Here is a 17,135-nt window from a genome sequence, read left to right as displayed (position 1 = left end):
TCTTTCCTGCCTATGCAGGGGGTCAGACTCGATGATCTATTGAGGTCCCTTCTGGCCCTAACATCTATGAATCTATGAAACTCACAGCCAGTTGCTAATTTAAAAATGAGTGGCTCAGCTTTTACTTTAAGGGGAGGTAGTTCTCCACTCTGCAAAAAGCTCATCAATGGCACCGCACAACTAACTGGGGGTTTGGTGCCTGTTGAAATAAAAGCTGCATCGAATTGCTGGAGAACCTAAGCAGTCTCATGTAACTGCTCATGTCCCCCCAGCTAGTTCACAAATCTCATTTTGCCAAGGGGCTAAGCAACCTAGCTGTATGAAGAATGCATGTGCTACTGCATCAGTTCAGAAGGTAATTGGAGTAAAATGTATTGCCCCAGGGGATAAGAAGATAGGTTATTACATTGAGCATTCTGGACAAAAATTGAAGGCAGGAGGAATAAGCAATAAATTGATCCAGACTCTCTAGTTTCAAAAAAGAGGACACCTGTGGAGGGGATATATGATTGGAGGGGGGCAGTGTTATGCTAATGCTATGCCATTGCCCCTCACTCCCAGGTCATAGCCCCACCCCCCATCCCTGCTGTTGCCCCTCATTCCTAACCCACAGACCCCGGGCCCTGCTGGTGGCCCTCACTCCTGACCCACAGTCCCCTGCCCCCCAGGCCATGCTGGTGCCCATCACATGCAACCCACAGCCCCCTTTCCCTGCTGGTACCCATCACTCCCAACTCCTCCACACACCTCTGCCACACACACACACACACACAAACACACTTATCCCCTCCACACCCCCATGCCACACACACACAGACTCATGTGCCCCCACCCCTAGCCCTCTGGGCAGTCCCCAAGCCCTGGCCCTCCAACCCCTACTTCCCATAGACTTACCTGCATCCAGCTGCCGGAGGCTGCTGCTACCACCCTGCCTGGCTGCATGCTGGCCACATGCGTGTGTGCACAAGAAAAGCACATGGCACCCCCTGCCTCCAATCACCCTCCCCACCCCTGCAATCCCCCAGCCCCAAGCAGCTCATTGCAAGGGAAATTTGGAAACTGCCAGGGAAATCTGCAATCTGAGTGGACCAAAATCCTGGATATTTAAAAAACCATCTAGATGGAGATTGGGGAACCCAAAAAGAGGACATATCCAGGAGAATCCAGATGTATAGTAACCCTAGGTCATAATTACACTAATGTCAACACAATAAAGTCTATTCTGAAATCAGAATATGGCTCATTGACTCTCTAATGGTGTTAACAGCTTTGTTGGAATTCAACACTGACAGTGTACTTGTTTCCATTTGATGGGCAGGTCCCAAAGGACATGCCGAACAGTTCATTTCAATCACAGCCATCTCTCCGACAATCTGGGTGCTGAAAAGAAATGTGTCACCAGTGCATATTAGCAAGGCTTTCGTGGAGAAGGCATTTTTATCTTGCTTTATTGTTGCTTGTATTTTAGAAAACAAGGGCCTATTTTCTACAAATACTGAACAAACTCATAGTACAAGATGGCCTTAGCCAAGAGGTGGGAAGGAAAGCAGAGGGGAAGTGACCTCCCAAGGTGATGCAGCTAGGTAACAGAGCTGGGTAGAGAAAGAGGCTTCCTGATTCTAAAGTCAGTGCCATCCAAACAATATTTTATTTTTTTCCATTCCTTGCTTGTTGTGCTAAGGTTACGTCTACACTGCAATGCACTGTAGAGAGACCCAGGCTAACTCAGGAACTCTAACCAGGGTAGCCTTAGCAGCTCAGAGCTCCACACTGGTTGGGAAGATAAATTAGCTTGTACTCAACTCTGTGCTTCTGAACTGATTTAATACCCAACCTAGCTTATTCAGGCAAACTGCAGATACTTCTACACTACACAAGAGTCTTCAGTAGTTAGATCATCCCTTGAGCTAAGTAGGAGCATCGTACATGATCCAGTTCCTTTGACTGCAGGAGATGCAATAATACTGGAATTGGGTCCTGACATATTCATTTTGTCTGCTTTCAAACTACCTGTGAACAGAGTTGATATCAGGAGTAACCTGGCTCTTACTAGGCACAGCTACACATGCATTAATGCACCATAATTATGGTGCATTAAGTTTAGTACTAGAAATTATTCTAGTAAATAATTCTAGCAAAGTTAATAATTCTAGTGTTAGAATTAGGTGTCTACAGAGTTAAAACCTATACTCATCAATGGGCATGTCTACACGAGATGCTAATAGTGCAGTAGACTAATTCTAGTAAGCAGTAATTTCTCATGGCAAAAGAAGTGGAAATGTGCACTAAAATTAGTCTACTTCACATTAGTGTCACCTAAAAGACATGTGCTGGCACTACTGTGACATGTACACATGTCACAGTAAAAAAGCTGTGGCTGAACAAGATAATAAATCCTTGCTTCTAGAAACAAAAGAAACTCTAAGGAGGCCACCTGCCAGGGAGTAGCATTGCAGAAAGCAGCCTTGCAAGTCATCCATTTACATTCCTTGTGTTCCAGTAGGAGTGCCTGGAGGTATAACTAGTATTTCTGCCTGGGCAGCAGAGGTATGCCTGGCAGGAGGACTCTAAAACAAAGGCAGCTGGGCTGGAGGCTGTGACAGATAGCCACCCTGCCAGCATGAGGTGAAAGCAAGTGGCCAGGACCCAGCAGCCAAGGGCTACCACTGAAAGCTATGCAAAGCAGCAATATAAAGATCGACAAGGTTCATTGGGTAAATTTGGTATCTTTTATTTGACCCACTCAAATAGCTGTAAAAATTCTTCCTTGCAAGCTTTTGGGTTTAAATGCCCTTCCTCAAGCTGAGGAATCATCTGCAGTTGGTGTGTGCTCTAAATTCAGCAGCAGAAGTAACCTCCTGCCTGCAGGCTCCCTCCCCTACAACCTGCTTCAGAGCCTCCAGCCCTCCTGCCTCCACGCAGAATATTGATTCCTTGCTACTTCAGCCTGCGCCACACTGCTAGAGGCCACAGCTGCAGAAGTCTTGTGGTGAGGACTTAATAATACAGCAAAGGCCAACTTGGTGTAAGAGTGGGTGTAACTTCACTGAGCTTAGGGGAGTTACATGTAGGAGGTGCACGCAGATGCAAGTGCATCTCCTGAGCATGGTGGTGTACCCCCTGCAGGAAGGTGCCGATAGTGTCAGCAGCGCCTCCATGTGGTTGCCACTCACCACCCCATTGCCATTACGCCTGGCAGCATCTGCAGGTGGTCCACGGTTCCTGCTAGCTGCTGCCAGTGGTGGTAGTGGGTAATCGCCGACCCTTGGTTGGTGCTCGCCACCTCACCCCACCCCAGCTGCCAGGGGCACATGCCGTTCATGGTTACATGCACTGGAGAGTAGCCTTTAGTAGGCCCTTATCTGAGCAGTTATAGTTAAAACAGTTGCAAGGAGCAACTCAAGCCTTTCTCCTCTCCAGCACACCAGTTCAAACCTGGTCTGTGCAGAAACAACTATGGATCCCTGCTACTTCAGCTGCATTGGAACTGGTGAAATTGTTATGAGCAGCTCACAGTTAAAATCTTTAGTGCTGCTTTTGGAAATGGGTAATGTTTCTGTGTAATTATAGTATATGTGGTATTTAATATAGAAAATACCTAAACACAGCAGGCAGGGTGAATACCACAATCCCATTAATTGCTTGTAAATATGTTTGTAGCAACCATTAAGCCCCTAACTGATTTAATATTAAACAGACAGCTCTCACTCTCCATATTACTGTGTAAATTTAGAAAAAGAAAAAGAATTGCCAGAAGGCATCCTTGGCACAGAAAGCATTACAATTAAATGCCTTTAATCTAAACTTCACCTGGAAATTGTACTTACCATGAGATGTGTCAAATATATATTTTCCAATCCAATCTCACTCATCTGTCAGGAGCCTTTACTATCACAACATTACATGCCACAATCCTTTTAAAGCACCCTTTCCATTTTATGTCTCCTGTGCATTGCTCCATATAAATCATCATTAATGTGCATTAACTTGAGTCCACTTGATTTTGTTAGCAGTACATTTTTTAAGTTAGATCATGTTGAACTGAAATGTTGGAGAAATACTTTATGATCCTTGTTTTATAATGTCCAGCTGGGATTATTGCTCAACACACTTGCTTTAAGAGTTCCATTAATAATCTCATGAGAATCATAATGTTATGCACAACTTGGCTCATAGGTAATTCATGCAATGGATTAAAAGGAAACTATTTTTCAAATGTGTTTGTGTTACACAAAGTAATGTTGGCTTTAGTCTACTCTGGCAATGTAGGGCATCTTTTTGACTGTTTCAGTCTAAGCCATTAAGGCGATTGATCTATTAACAGTGACTAAGATAGGTTTTCTAGCAATGTTGTATTTTTTAGGTTAAATTCAAATACAGAGGCTGTAATCAGACATTGTATATCTCCCAAGAGAAGCCTTCTAACTTGGGATCCTAAAGATGCACAGATCTGTAAGGTCCCTTCCAGCCCCTAACAACTATGAAACAACCATGAAATCCATTGTCCTGCTTCAAGTACCCATGAAGCATGTGAGATAGATAAAATGCACTAACACTTTTTCCCTAAGACATCACCTGGCACACCTGTAAATTAATTGCGGGCCATCAAAGTTAATTGCAAGTGATTCCAGGGACAAGGCTGTCTGGCTGTCTACTCTTGCTGGCCACCTACTCGCAGAGGAGAAGCAATGCAGCTTGGAAGGCCTAACTGTGTAAATGACTGTGCTGTTCCTGTTTTGGTCAGGGTCAAAACGTGGGACAAAATGCCTCAAATTAGATAATCTGTTTACAGTCTGAATATACTAAATTGCAAGTGTGTATTACTTATATTGACAGTTTATGGTTGGTATTCTTCACTTCCTGTCCAAAAGAAAGGTACATTACTGTGGGGCCTGTAACAAGTCAGTACAAAGCCTATCAGCATGGGGTCCTTATCTGTGACTGGAGCTCTCAGTATTACCTCAATACAGAATTAATAAATGCTAGATTAAATAGATATAGTTTGCAAGAAATAAGAAACTAGACCAGGAAGAGATGTACCAAGCTCAGGTCTAATCTTGCACACTGGTTCCTGCTCTGTCACAGACACTGCATGACCTTGGATCTGTCTCAGAAGGTCAGATTTTAAAGGTATTTATGCACCTAATTCCCACTGAAAACAATGGTAGTTCAGTTCTTAAAGAGTTCAGTGGCCTATCTGTAACATAAGGATAATAACACTAACAACACTTCCCTGCCTCACAGTCATACTGTTAAGAGAAATACATAAAAGTTGTGAGGCGCCTAGATGCCAAGGGACTGGGGACATTTTTACATACCTTCAACTTGATTAGTAAAGCATAATCCATCAGGTCCTATCAGGATCCATCAGGCCATCAGACCCCTTCCACTCCACACATTGTCTACCCACACTCCTTCTGGGTTCCTGAGAGCAGTCGGCAGCACTAGGACTCATCATTCCCAATACATATCAAAACAGTGCCAGTAAAATAATCTGGCCAATAATCCTTTTTTTATTAATGTAATTCCACAGCTGGATTTTCCTTGTACATGTGAAGGAATTTTAATATTATAGGAGTCTTTGATTTTCCTATTGCCCTATTAAATACTCGCCACGTTACATAGTTTCATAGATTCATAGTTGGTAGGGTCAGAAGGAACCTAAGCAGATCATTTAGTCCGACCCCCTGCCATGGGCAGGAAAGGATGCTGGGATCAAATGACCCCAGCTAGGTGGCTGTCTAGCCTCGTTTTGAAGACTAACCAGGGTAGGAACAAGCACCGCTTCCCTTGGAAGTTGGTTCCAGCTCCTAGCTGCCCTGACAGTGAAGTTGTGCCTCCTGATATCTAGCCTGAATCTACTCTCAATCAACTTATGGCCATTGTTCCTTGTTACCCCCGGTAGTGCTCGGGGAAACAGGGACTGTCCCATTGCCTCCTGGTCCCCCTTGGCAAGTTTATAGGTGGCCACCAGATCCCCTCTCAGCCTCCTTTTGTGGAGGCTGAACAGGTTCGGGTCCCGTAGCCTCTCCACGTAGGGCCTGCCCTCCTGCCCCCTAGTCATGCGAGTGGCCCTTCTCTGGACCCTCTTGATGCTGTCCACATCCCTCTTGAAGTGCGGCGCCCAGAACTGGACACAGTACTCCAACTGTGGCCTGACCAATGTTGCACAGAGGGGGAGGATCACCCCCTTGGACCTGCTCATGATGCATTTATGGATGCATGACAAGGTGCAGTTAGCCTTCCTCACCGCGTCCCCACATTGGTGGCCCATGTTCATCTTGGAATCAATACTGATTCCAAAATCCTTCTCTGCCTCTGTGCTGATGAGAAGGGAGTCCCCCAGCCTGTAGGTATGCTGCTGGTTCTTCCTCCCCAGATGCAACACCTTACACCTGTCAGTACTGAAACCCATCCAATTCTCTTCCGCCCACCTCTGTAACCTGTCCAGATCTAGTTGTAGCCTGTCCCTCTCTTCTAGCATGCTCACTTCTCCCCACATCTTAGTGTCATCTGCGAGCTTGAACAAGGTGCTTTTCACCCCTTCGTCCAAATTCGCTGATGAAGATATTGAACAGTGTGGGCCTGAGGACCGAGCCCTGGGGAACCCCACTGCCCACATCTCTGCAGGTCGAAAATGACCCATCCACCACCACTCTCTGGGTGCGGGCCTCCAGCCAATTTGTGACTCTTCTGACTGTGTAGGCATCAATACCACAGATGCCTAATTTTTTAATGAGGGTGGGGTGAGAGACAGTGTCAAAGGCCTTCCTAAAGTCCAGGAAGACTACGTCCACCGCGACACCTGCATCCAAGGCTTTTGTGACCTGGTCATAGAAGGCCACCAGGTTGGTCTGACAGGACCTGTCTCTAATGAACCCGTGTTGATTGCCCCTAAGCATAAACTGCCCTGCTTGCCCCTTGCAGATGTGCTCCTGGATAATTTTCTCAAAGAGTTTCCCCAGGACCAAGGTAAGACTAACAGGCCTATAGTTCCCTGGGTCCTCTTTCCTCCCTTTTTTGAAAATGGGGACCACATTGGCCCTTTTCCAGTCATCAGACACCTCACCAGAGCACCACGAGTGCTCATAAAGCTGTGCCAGGGGTCCTGCAATGACCTCTGCCAGTTCCCTAAGCACTCTGGGGTGGAGATCGTCAGGACCTTCACAGCTGTATATGTTGATACAGCATGTCCATCAGATCATGCTTGTTCAGGTTGACACCTAACTCCTTAGCCCAATTATTTTGACAATCTCCTGTGCAATGCACCGATGCGACATTTATTCTGCAGAGACAGAGTGCTCTAGTGCAAATGCTCTCAAATGCTTTAATAGAGAGATCATCTCACACACTAACTTTCCCCTCCTTCCTCTTCACAGCTGTATATAGTTAATGTGGTAAATACACCAATTATCAAGGGGTAAGAGGTTAATTGACTCGAGTGATGAGACTACTAATTAAGTGGATTTACAGCATGTCCAATAGAAAAGGGACTAAAACAATGAACCAGTTTTCCAAACAGTAGCCCTTAGGGCCTTCGTTCTTATGTCACAGTCTATGGAGCATCAGTGTTTTGAAGGAGCGCCCTGCACAATTAGTTTCCCTGATAACAAGATGGTGGAAGTCTGAGGCCTTAGGAGGAGAGGTTAGTGGTGAGATCTCTCGCATACGATGTGGTCTAGAAAATGCACGTCTTTAAGGAACACTGCATGGGGAAGGATTTATTTTTGCCTTGTGCCAACATAAACTGGGATCAAAGCATTGATTTTATGAGATTAAGACTCTTGGTATCTGTTTCCCTCACTTGTCTATTTTTCTGCAAAGGACTCAGATGCTCAGGTAAGTCTCCCACAGAAGCATTTTCAGCCACTGCCTGATGTAGTTCATAAATCAGAAGGTGGTAAGGAGCCTGTGATGAAAGCTAGTATCTACCCACCCCTTGACCAAGTCATAATATACTGTACTGACCGATCAGAAATTATAGGTCTTTGCTCATGTTTACAAGTAAAAAGTTCCCTTTTTCACTCTGATCCATAGCCAAGGCTCTCAGGTACAATGACCACATGCCATTCAGTGCCTGCTTGTCTGTATCGAACCCACTCATCCCTGCCCATTGCAAGTATCCTGAAGTGAAGACATTGATTTAAATTTGGCTCTCTGGCATAAGGAGGTGCAGCTCCGGAGGAGGTGCTCCTACAGTATCATGGTCGATATTGCTCTGTTTGCTGCCTGGCATCTCTGATTTGCTACAACAGGCAGCAGACATTTCTACAACGGTATACGTACTGAGCAGTAAACAAACTGGAACAAGGGTTCCCCGAGCAGTAATACGCATAGTTTGCTACCCCCGTGTCATGGCTCTAAGCAATCTACTGAATTGTTAAAAATGAGAAAAAAAGAGGAGGTTGATTCTCAGCTAGCAAATGCAAATGTAGTTCCCCTGCAGTTCATACTGCAGTGTCAGTTCCTATGAGCTAAGAATCAGACTCATTGCTTTACAGTGCAGTGGTGCTATGAAAAATGACAGTAAATGGCACCATGCAGCTTCGAGTTTATGTAAAACAAGGATGGTTTTTTCCATCTAAAAACACTTCAGGAGATAAGTAAAGCAAATAGGTTCTTAACAGCTGGGCCTGCAAACCCAGCCTGACCAGTGTGTTCTCAAAGCAGGTTCCTTCCTCCTTATATATCAAGAGCAGAAATGGGTGCAAGTCAAGATGGATTTACAGCCATGGCTATCTTCAGCTTCTGCCCATGGTGACACCTTTTTTAATCTCATGCCCTCCATCGGTTTGCTAATGCTATTTCACAAGCAACTTCACTGACAACTGAAGGGGCAGATGGAGCAGGATCTTGCTTACTTTCCAGTTGCTAACGGCAGCTCGGAGTAAAAAGGAGGGGAAAGCAATGGAAATATATTTTTGCCACTGAAACCTGCAGTCAGGCTGGCCAAGAGTTTTCAGCCATATTTTTAGGAGAAATAGGCAGATTTGGCAACACCAAATCATTTACTGAAAGCCTTTTGATTTCACCCAGTTGTTTATTAGAAAAAACAAATACTGGAAAAAGTCTAAATCCTTCAACGTGTGCGTGTGTGCGCGCATGTACATGCATACATGCACACATGCACACATGGCTGTGGTGGTGACACCTTCTAACATTTTATTCAAAATCACCATGTCAAAATGTCCTTCAAATTATTCCCTACCCCCCATAAAACTCCTAAATGACTTTTTTTTTTTCCCTGCCACAATATTTTATTCAACCTACAGTATCTTGTGGACTTTTCTTTTTGAAGGACAGGGCAGTTAATTCACTGAAAATGTTTTGTGGGTTTTTTAATGAATTTCTATTTGACCTTATGAATATTTCTTCTTTTTTTTGTTGTTGCTGTTGTTTTTATTTGAATTGCCAGAGATCCAAAAAGTGCATTATTCACATAGCTTTATTCAGCCGACAGACACTCTGAATATACACTGAATACACAGCTCCTCTGCAAGTACCATCTTTTCCATAGACTGGAATCATATTTTAAGCTTAGGCGAAGCAAACCTTTTTTTGTTGTTGTTGTTTTGTGGGGTTGGGGTTTTTTTACAAGATGGATTTTTTAAAACTTTTGCTAGACATCTCTATCCCATGTCACTTAGTTTGCTGGTCCAAGGGGGGCAGTACTGCTCAAGAGGACATAAGCTTCCTGAGCCCTCTGAGCAGCTGTACGTCTAGTCAATACACGCTCTTATCACCATTCACCTTATGAGTCATTCATACATAATCAAAAATCCTCTAGGCCCGATCCCCACCTTGGCTGCACTCACGTAGAGCTGGGACATGAATGGACTTACTCCAGTACAAATAAGCTTGGAATCCATTCTGCTTTCTTTCCTGAATTTTCCCACCATATGGTCTGCATTTCTGTTTAGCGATTGACTGTCATTGGCTGGCAGCCTTGCTGGCAAAGATCAGCAGAAAAAAGCTGAAGTTTCTGAAGGAAGGACAGAGACAAGTTAAATTAAGAATAACACTAACATGAACATGCAGACGTTGTCTTTCTTTTTTTTAAGTATCTTTCTCAACTCTAAAGAAGGTTGTGTTGCTGAAATATTAGATGGTACAGGATTCAATCTTACTACATTTGTAGGTCTGACTATGCCTGTTGTTCAGGACCAGCAGTCAAATTTCGGTTTTCAATACGTTATGGTAAATCAGGCAGTCCTGCCAAAATTCAGACACAAGTATCTGGTCAATATGAATTCTGAGAGCTAGATTCTGGTCTCACGAGTTTAAAAAAGGGGGCATTTTGTGTCCTAAAATGTGTCTAACATCTTTCCCAATTATATAGTTGTTTAAAAGACACTATGTAACAAATCCTGTTTCTTGGTTTTTAAACCTCCAACTGTTTTGACCTCAGTGTATTCCAGTTGTATTTATTTTCATTATTGCTTGTATTACAGAAGTGTCTGGAAATGATTGTCATGGATAGAGGACACATTTGGATTAGGTGCTGTACAAGAACAAGTATAAGGGAGTCTCTGCCTAAAGAGTTTACAGCCCAATTTTAAACAAGATATAGACAGGCAACGACTACAGAAAACCGCCGTGGAATACATCACAACACTCCACATCACAAATATCATTGCCTGTGATTGGCATCTCTGTCATTCTCAGCACAAAGGTCAAGGGCTGAGAGAGCTTTGAAGATTGAGCTCCCTCCCTAAGAGCAGAAGTGGTACCCCTGCATCAGGATGAAGACACGTTAGCACAGGGGTGGGCAAAATGCAGTCCGGAGGCCAGATGCGGCCTGCCAGGCCACTCTATCTGGCCCGTGAGGCCCCTAAAAAATTTAGAAAATTAATATTAATCTGCCCTGGGCTGCCTGTCATGTGGCCCTTGATGGCTTACCAAAACTCAGTAAGCTGCTCTCTACCCAAAATAATTGCCCCGCCCCTGCATTAGCAGGACACGGTGGGAAAGTCTGCATTGTCACAGCCTTTGCTGCAGATGCCCTTTGGTCAGCTAGTGACCACTTTCTCCACATCTGCCCATCCAGTGCTATCTGCCATCACTGAATTGACTTCTAAGAAAAAAGGAAAGTGTCTTCTAACTGTAACCTGAGTGCACCCAAGTACTCTGCTCCCCTCTCCAGATAGAAGGGATGGGGGGCAGGCAAGAGTGCAGCGAGAGGGATCTGCAATATCCAGGCCAGATCCCTCTACTCCCTATAGACTCAGGCCAGGACAAGAGATACTTAAGTATGTACAGATTTATTAATATATACAAGAATTAAGAGAATTGCTTTTAACAAACATATATACATATATGTGTGTGTCTGTGTGTGTGTTTATTAAAAACATATATATATGTTTATACAGATATACAAATAATAAACAGATTATACAGATAAATATTAACATTTCAATTATGCAGATATATATTAATAAAGTATACAGATATATATTAAAAACCATATACAATTATCATATAATACTATGTCCTATAGATAAAGGCTGAAAGATTGCACCCTTCCAGGTAGCCCCAAACAATGTGAATAGTGGATTTAGAATAGGCAAATAACAGGTAAATATAGGTGAGCATGTATAAATACAATTAAACAGCAGTCAAAACACAAATATACATGGATAAGTATATATAACCATCAGGGAAGGGGTCCCAACAGTGTCCCCTAAGGAGTTTAAACTTAAGACTCTAGTAAACTACTAATATACGAAGTTAAAATGTCCACAGAATATAAGGCGCAGGCAGTGTCACAGACTAGGAGGCACTGTCCCACAAAATATAAGGCACCTCAACAACCAATTAGCGCAAGCTTCCCTGGGGATAAACTGCCATACAGCCGGGGTAGCTCCCCTTCCCTGTGGCAATCCCTTCCCAAACAAGTCAGGACTCCAGGACCTGGATGGGTGGTCCTCACTCCCTGGGCCGAGTTGCTACTCACAGGCGTGGCCTCCCAGGCCACTGGCTCCCCTTGGGCTGCCACTCGCAGGTGGCCCTGTGCACCATCACGTGCACTGAGGGCTGTGCCTTCTGCTGGGGGTTGGGGGCCTGGGCCACCTCGTGCAGCGCCGGGGCCCAATCCGTCTCCCAGATCCTCCATGCAGTGTCGCCTGCACTGAGTTCGCTGGCCGCTTGCTAGGGAATCACAGACCTGAGCCACCTCGTGCATCTCCTAGGGTCTGGGCTCCCTGCACTGGTGCATGCATCGAGGTCCCAGCCGCTCGCCAGGGGGTTTCAGACCAGAGCTGCCTCGTGCAGCTCCCAGGGTCTGGGCTCCATGCACGGAGCCATGCACCGACACCATGTTCCCCACGGTGCAGCTGAGGACGCAATCACTCGCCACTCCTACTCATGAAGAGGCATCTTTGGGCTCCTCAGGGTGCTGGTTCTGCCCACTGGCCAGCTCACACCAGCTCTTCTTAGTCCATCCTCTTCTCCGTCCCTTGACACATCTCTTGTGCTGGGCACACAACTCCTTTTATTCACTCTGGAGGCTCTGCCCCGGGGTGTTGGCAGACCTGCAAAGAGTAGGCTACAACCAGGTCCGGGGTTCTCCTCTCCCCTTCCCCGCTGGCAGGGGTGGGGCAAGCCAGCATTACCTTCCCAGCATTACCTGATTGGTGGACAGGCTCCACCAATCACAGTAAAGATTCTCCAAGCCCGGGCTGCTGGGCTGTATCAGTAAGTCCGCCACATAACAGCATACGGCTAATAACCGGTCTTACCACTGTGCAGAACCATAGAGCTTGTCATGGGTACAAGATCTTACTTAGCTGGGAGTACATGATATAATTTATAGACAGGTGATCAACATAGTTACCCTACTTGCAAGATGCCAAATTTAGTAATGTTTTCCCCGTATTATTTTAATATACTGATGCAAGTTGCTGTGGCAAGGATTTTATATTTCTACTCTGAATTTGGCACTGCATTAATTTTGCTGCAGAGATAAAAGGGAAAGACATTTGGCTTCCTAAGCAGATAAGCAGCAGAATGGCCAGTGTGATGGACAGTGTTATGTACACTGGGAGGTGGCACTGGCAATTCTGCAACGTCAGCTGAAGAAATGCAGAGCAATTCTTCCGTGTTACTTGACTTGACCCCTGGCTAATTGCAAAGCCTGCCTTCACAATCCAGCCATTCTAAGCCCTTGCAGCTCTGGTTTATATCTGCAATAGAAAAAAGAAGTGGTGAGATGGTACAGCATCCAAACTGGAGGTTTGCAGCTGTAAAATTCAGACTCTGGATTGTCTAGTGAGCAAATACTAACATTAAATCTGCCTAAACACTTATTTTTATCAACATTGCATAATTAATTCTAACATCCTTTTCCTCAAAGCCATGCACCTCTGTGCAAACAGTCTGTACAAGTCATAGTTCTTATAGTAAATACAATAACTTATTCAATGAGTTTTTTATATACAAATACATGCATTAATATTAACCTGGAGTTTAACACCTTTACTTATTCTGAGCAGCCGCATCTACACATGTGGCAGACTATGCAATTGTTACTGCGCAGTTGTTTAGTACTCACATTAGCATTATTGTGCACTGCTGGCATTACTGCGCAGTACCATCGCTGCACATTTTTTCCCAATGCTTCTGCACTGTAGCAACGAGCTACAGTACAGTATCTCATTGCTACTGCACCATGATGACTCGTGTAGACACACCCAGTATCACATTATTGTGCCATTAATCTTAGTGTTACTACTTCACAGAGTAAGGTTCTACTCTAAGTGAAGACCCCCCATTGATTTCAATAGGCCATAATATTTCACTGGATAAATATAAAGGTAGATATGGGTTTTCCAAATGATGATCACAAGTACTAAGGTCAAGGTCCAGGGACAGATCTAAGGGGTGCAACTGTACTTCCCTTCAACTGGACTGCAAATGTGCAGTCAGCTCTCTAAGTTCACCAGCTTCTCAGTGCGGTTTCTGCTGGAACCACTGCTTCAGTATGGCTCCAGAAACATAGAGAAAAACACTGCTACTAATCATTCCCTTCTCTACCTTTCCCCCTACCTTCCCATTAAAACAGAGCCACTACAGAGTGGGCGCCCCAGGGAACATGATGTGCCACCATAGCTAATCCCTGTTCTGCTCCACTAAAATGAATAGCTAATGTTTTGAATAGCCAGTTACCGCAGACATTTTAACTACCAATGGCACAGTTTTCAGGACTGAGCACTGATTTGGGGTGACTTCCACTTGGTCTCTCAGAAACAGGCACCCTAAAACTTAAGGAACCCCCAAATCCCTGGCCAGCTAAGTGTGGGATGACTCTACACCATCCCAAGTGTGGGATGACTCTACGCTATCAAAGCTGTTTCCACCACATCTCCCCAAGTCCCTAAAGAAGCAGTAGACTTCCTTGATGTTAGACCATGTCCTCTAAAGCACTCAGGGACATACAGAATAAAAAGCGGGAAGCTGGTGAAATAATCATTGGCCAAGAGAAAAGGAAAAAAACTGAAGCAAGCAGCCAAGAGAACATTGTCCGTTCCGTATTTCATGGTGCTATTGTTTTCACAGTACAGTGCTTCCTTTAAAAATTGTTTCTTTCCATTATGCATCAACAGAGAAGCTAAAAAGCATTCTTACTGGCAAAGTGTCTCTATGGTGCACTTAGAAAGCAGCTAAAGCTCTTTGAATGGGAAAGAAGCAAGCACAAAATCAGTCCTGCAGTTACAGCGCTTCTCTGTAAGCAACCTTAGGTCAAGCTGTAATGGTGGCATGCCCTGTAGCTCCAGAGCACAAAAACAGCTCAGCAAAGTATTAAATAATACCCAAAAAAGGGTACCGTTGTTTTCTCTGAATCATTTAAAAACTTGAATGATTTACCTGTTACTGACTTGTACTCGCTAGTTGTCACACAGTGGTGAAAGTAACCATGTGCTCTTGTCATTGCTCCTCTGGTCTTCCTTCTCTTCTCCTCCACTTGTCTGTGTTCATGTCTATGTCTTGTCTTATTTAGATGAGAAGCTCTTTGGAACAGGGATATTATATTAGCACTAGTGTATGGTTTTCGAATCAGGTGTGAGATGGGCTTCAAGAGATAAATGTGAGATAATGCTCACCCACTTAGATGCAATGCTGTGAAAATCAATTCAGGTTCAAAGCTCTCTGAGATGCCTTGGTAAAGGGCTCCATAGAATAAAGTTAGAGTATATACCAGAGACTCTACTGTTACCCTAGGAAGAAGTTTTGAATTGTAGCAATTACTCCAGAGGAACACATTTGTGGCATAGAAATAATCTGTTTGGGGAAATAACATATCATGAAATAAAAAAGAAATCTCTGTTCTTTTGTATTATAAATGGGGATGCACTACATTCTCAGTGCGTCGCTATTCAATACCTTATTTAGCTTTGAACAACTAGTACAAGAAAATAGTTTGGAGCTTTTGTTCAGGGTAATAGTGAACAAGAGACAATCCAGAACTCAACAAGAAACCAGTAAATAAAAACTGGATATCTACAGTAATTGCCACACCAGGATACATGAGCCACTGAAGTCAGAAACCACATCCAATGGTATTCACAGTGGGATATTAAAGCTCTTCTTTTTATTGTCTGTAGCTGACAAAATTATTCTTCAGAAAGACCTTCCCATTGCAGCTCATGATGTTTTTATTCTTCGTAGCGGTGAAGGAATAAGCAAGGTCTGACGCAGTGGTGGAGCAGGTTTCCATCTGTCTAGATTTTTCACCTCATTCCTTTCCCTTGCTAATTCCTTCTGTTTCTCCTTCACATGATAGGGAACACTGAGGACAAGAGAAAGCAAGTGAGGTAATTGCAAGGTCTCTTTGTACAAGTGGCATGACTTTCCAGATCGCACCATCTAACAAAGTTGGAACATTTTAACCTCTCCAAATACAGATCTGTGTGAAAGATCCAACTAAAGCGTTCCTTTTACTAGGATGGCTTCTAAAAAAATACGAAGTCTATTATCTGTTGAATGCTATTCATGATTTGGTAAAATATGAATTTAACACTTTTTCTCCCATGTATCTCAAGGCACATAAGTGACAAACACCAGAGACTCCCCAATCCCTGTGCCTGTAGAAGGGTGACTGCACCCAAAAGCTTGCTAAGAACTTTTTTCCAACTACTCAGTTGGTCTTAATAAAAGATATCACATCTATCCAAAGACGCTTGCCTGACAAACCAGATCCCCAGCTGCTGTGAAGTGGCACAGCTCTATTGGTTTAATTTGTTACTCTTTTTGAAAGAAGATCAACCAAATTATGCCAGCCGACAGGTGAAAGGGATCATTTCAACCCACATTGTAAAGTTATAAATTATAAAAATAGGTTCTTTATAATGGGAAGTGTCATACATCCTTAACCAGCCTCAGTACCACTAGCTCGAATCAGGTACCTCTAGTATCAGGTACCTCTAGTATCTCAGATATTGCCATATAACTTTGGAAATGTCTCTTCCCCAAGGGGCAGACATTCAGGTCCATTGAAAATATATTTCCATTGACTTCAGTGGATTTATGTTGTTCTACAACTGAGGACGTAGCCTGGAGCATCTTGGAAGCTCCTGTGTAAACAAGATCTCTAAGAAACCTGCTTCATCAATTATTAAAAATGGACTAGGTGATGTCAAAACAGAGGGGTGTTTATTTAACCAGAAAAAAAGGACTCCTCCTCAAAGGAGTTTCCTTCTGGTTTGGGACTGAGCAAAGTAAAAATAGGGAAAAAAACACAACTGAAAGGCATATAGGGCGCGTCCAGATGAGTGAGCATGTGCCTCTTGCCCTGCCTCAAACCCCTTTGAGACGGGACAACAGGCATGAAAAAATGTTCCCCACGCTACAAGTTTGCAGCGCGGGGAGAAAATTAGACCCCTGGAAAAAAATTGAAGTTTAAAAAAATGGACCAGGGCACGGTCCCGGACCATGTCCTGAGGCAACCAGAGGCTGGGTCCTCCACGGAGACGCTCTGGCTGCCAGAGCATCTCTATGGTTGGCCCTGGTGCTGAACACGCGGCCAGCCAGGCCATGTGTTCAGCACCAGGGTGCCAGTGCCGGCGAGTAAGGGGCCAGGGGGGGCTGGAAGAGGGGGAAGAGGACCATGGGGCGGACCCCTGCTGGCCCCACCCATTCCC

General features: G+C 44.3%; 1 protein-coding gene across 1 annotated transcript in view; it reads right to left on the bottom strand.

Annotated features, from left to right (window-relative positions):
- Positions 1-15,639: 15,639 nt before the first annotated feature.
- The window catches only part of SPATS1 (spermatogenesis associated serine rich 1), a 14,119-nt gene continuing 12,623 nt past the window's right edge, over positions 15,640-17,135 (bottom strand). Inside the window, exon 7 of the mRNA XM_025208588.1 lies at positions 15,640-15,784. Coding sequence (XP_025064373.1) covers positions 15,640-15,784 — 145 coding nt within the window. The remainder of the gene's footprint in view (positions 15,785-17,135) is intronic.

The sequence above is a fragment of the Alligator sinensis genome, unplaced genomic scaffold (assembly GCF_000455745.1).
Source record: "Alligator sinensis unplaced genomic scaffold, ASM45574v1 scaffold300_1, whole genome shotgun sequence".
In the NCBI taxonomy this organism is placed as follows: Eukaryota; Metazoa; Chordata; order Crocodylia; family Alligatoridae; genus Alligator; species Alligator sinensis.
This window is presented reverse-complemented; position numbering and strand designations above follow the sequence as displayed.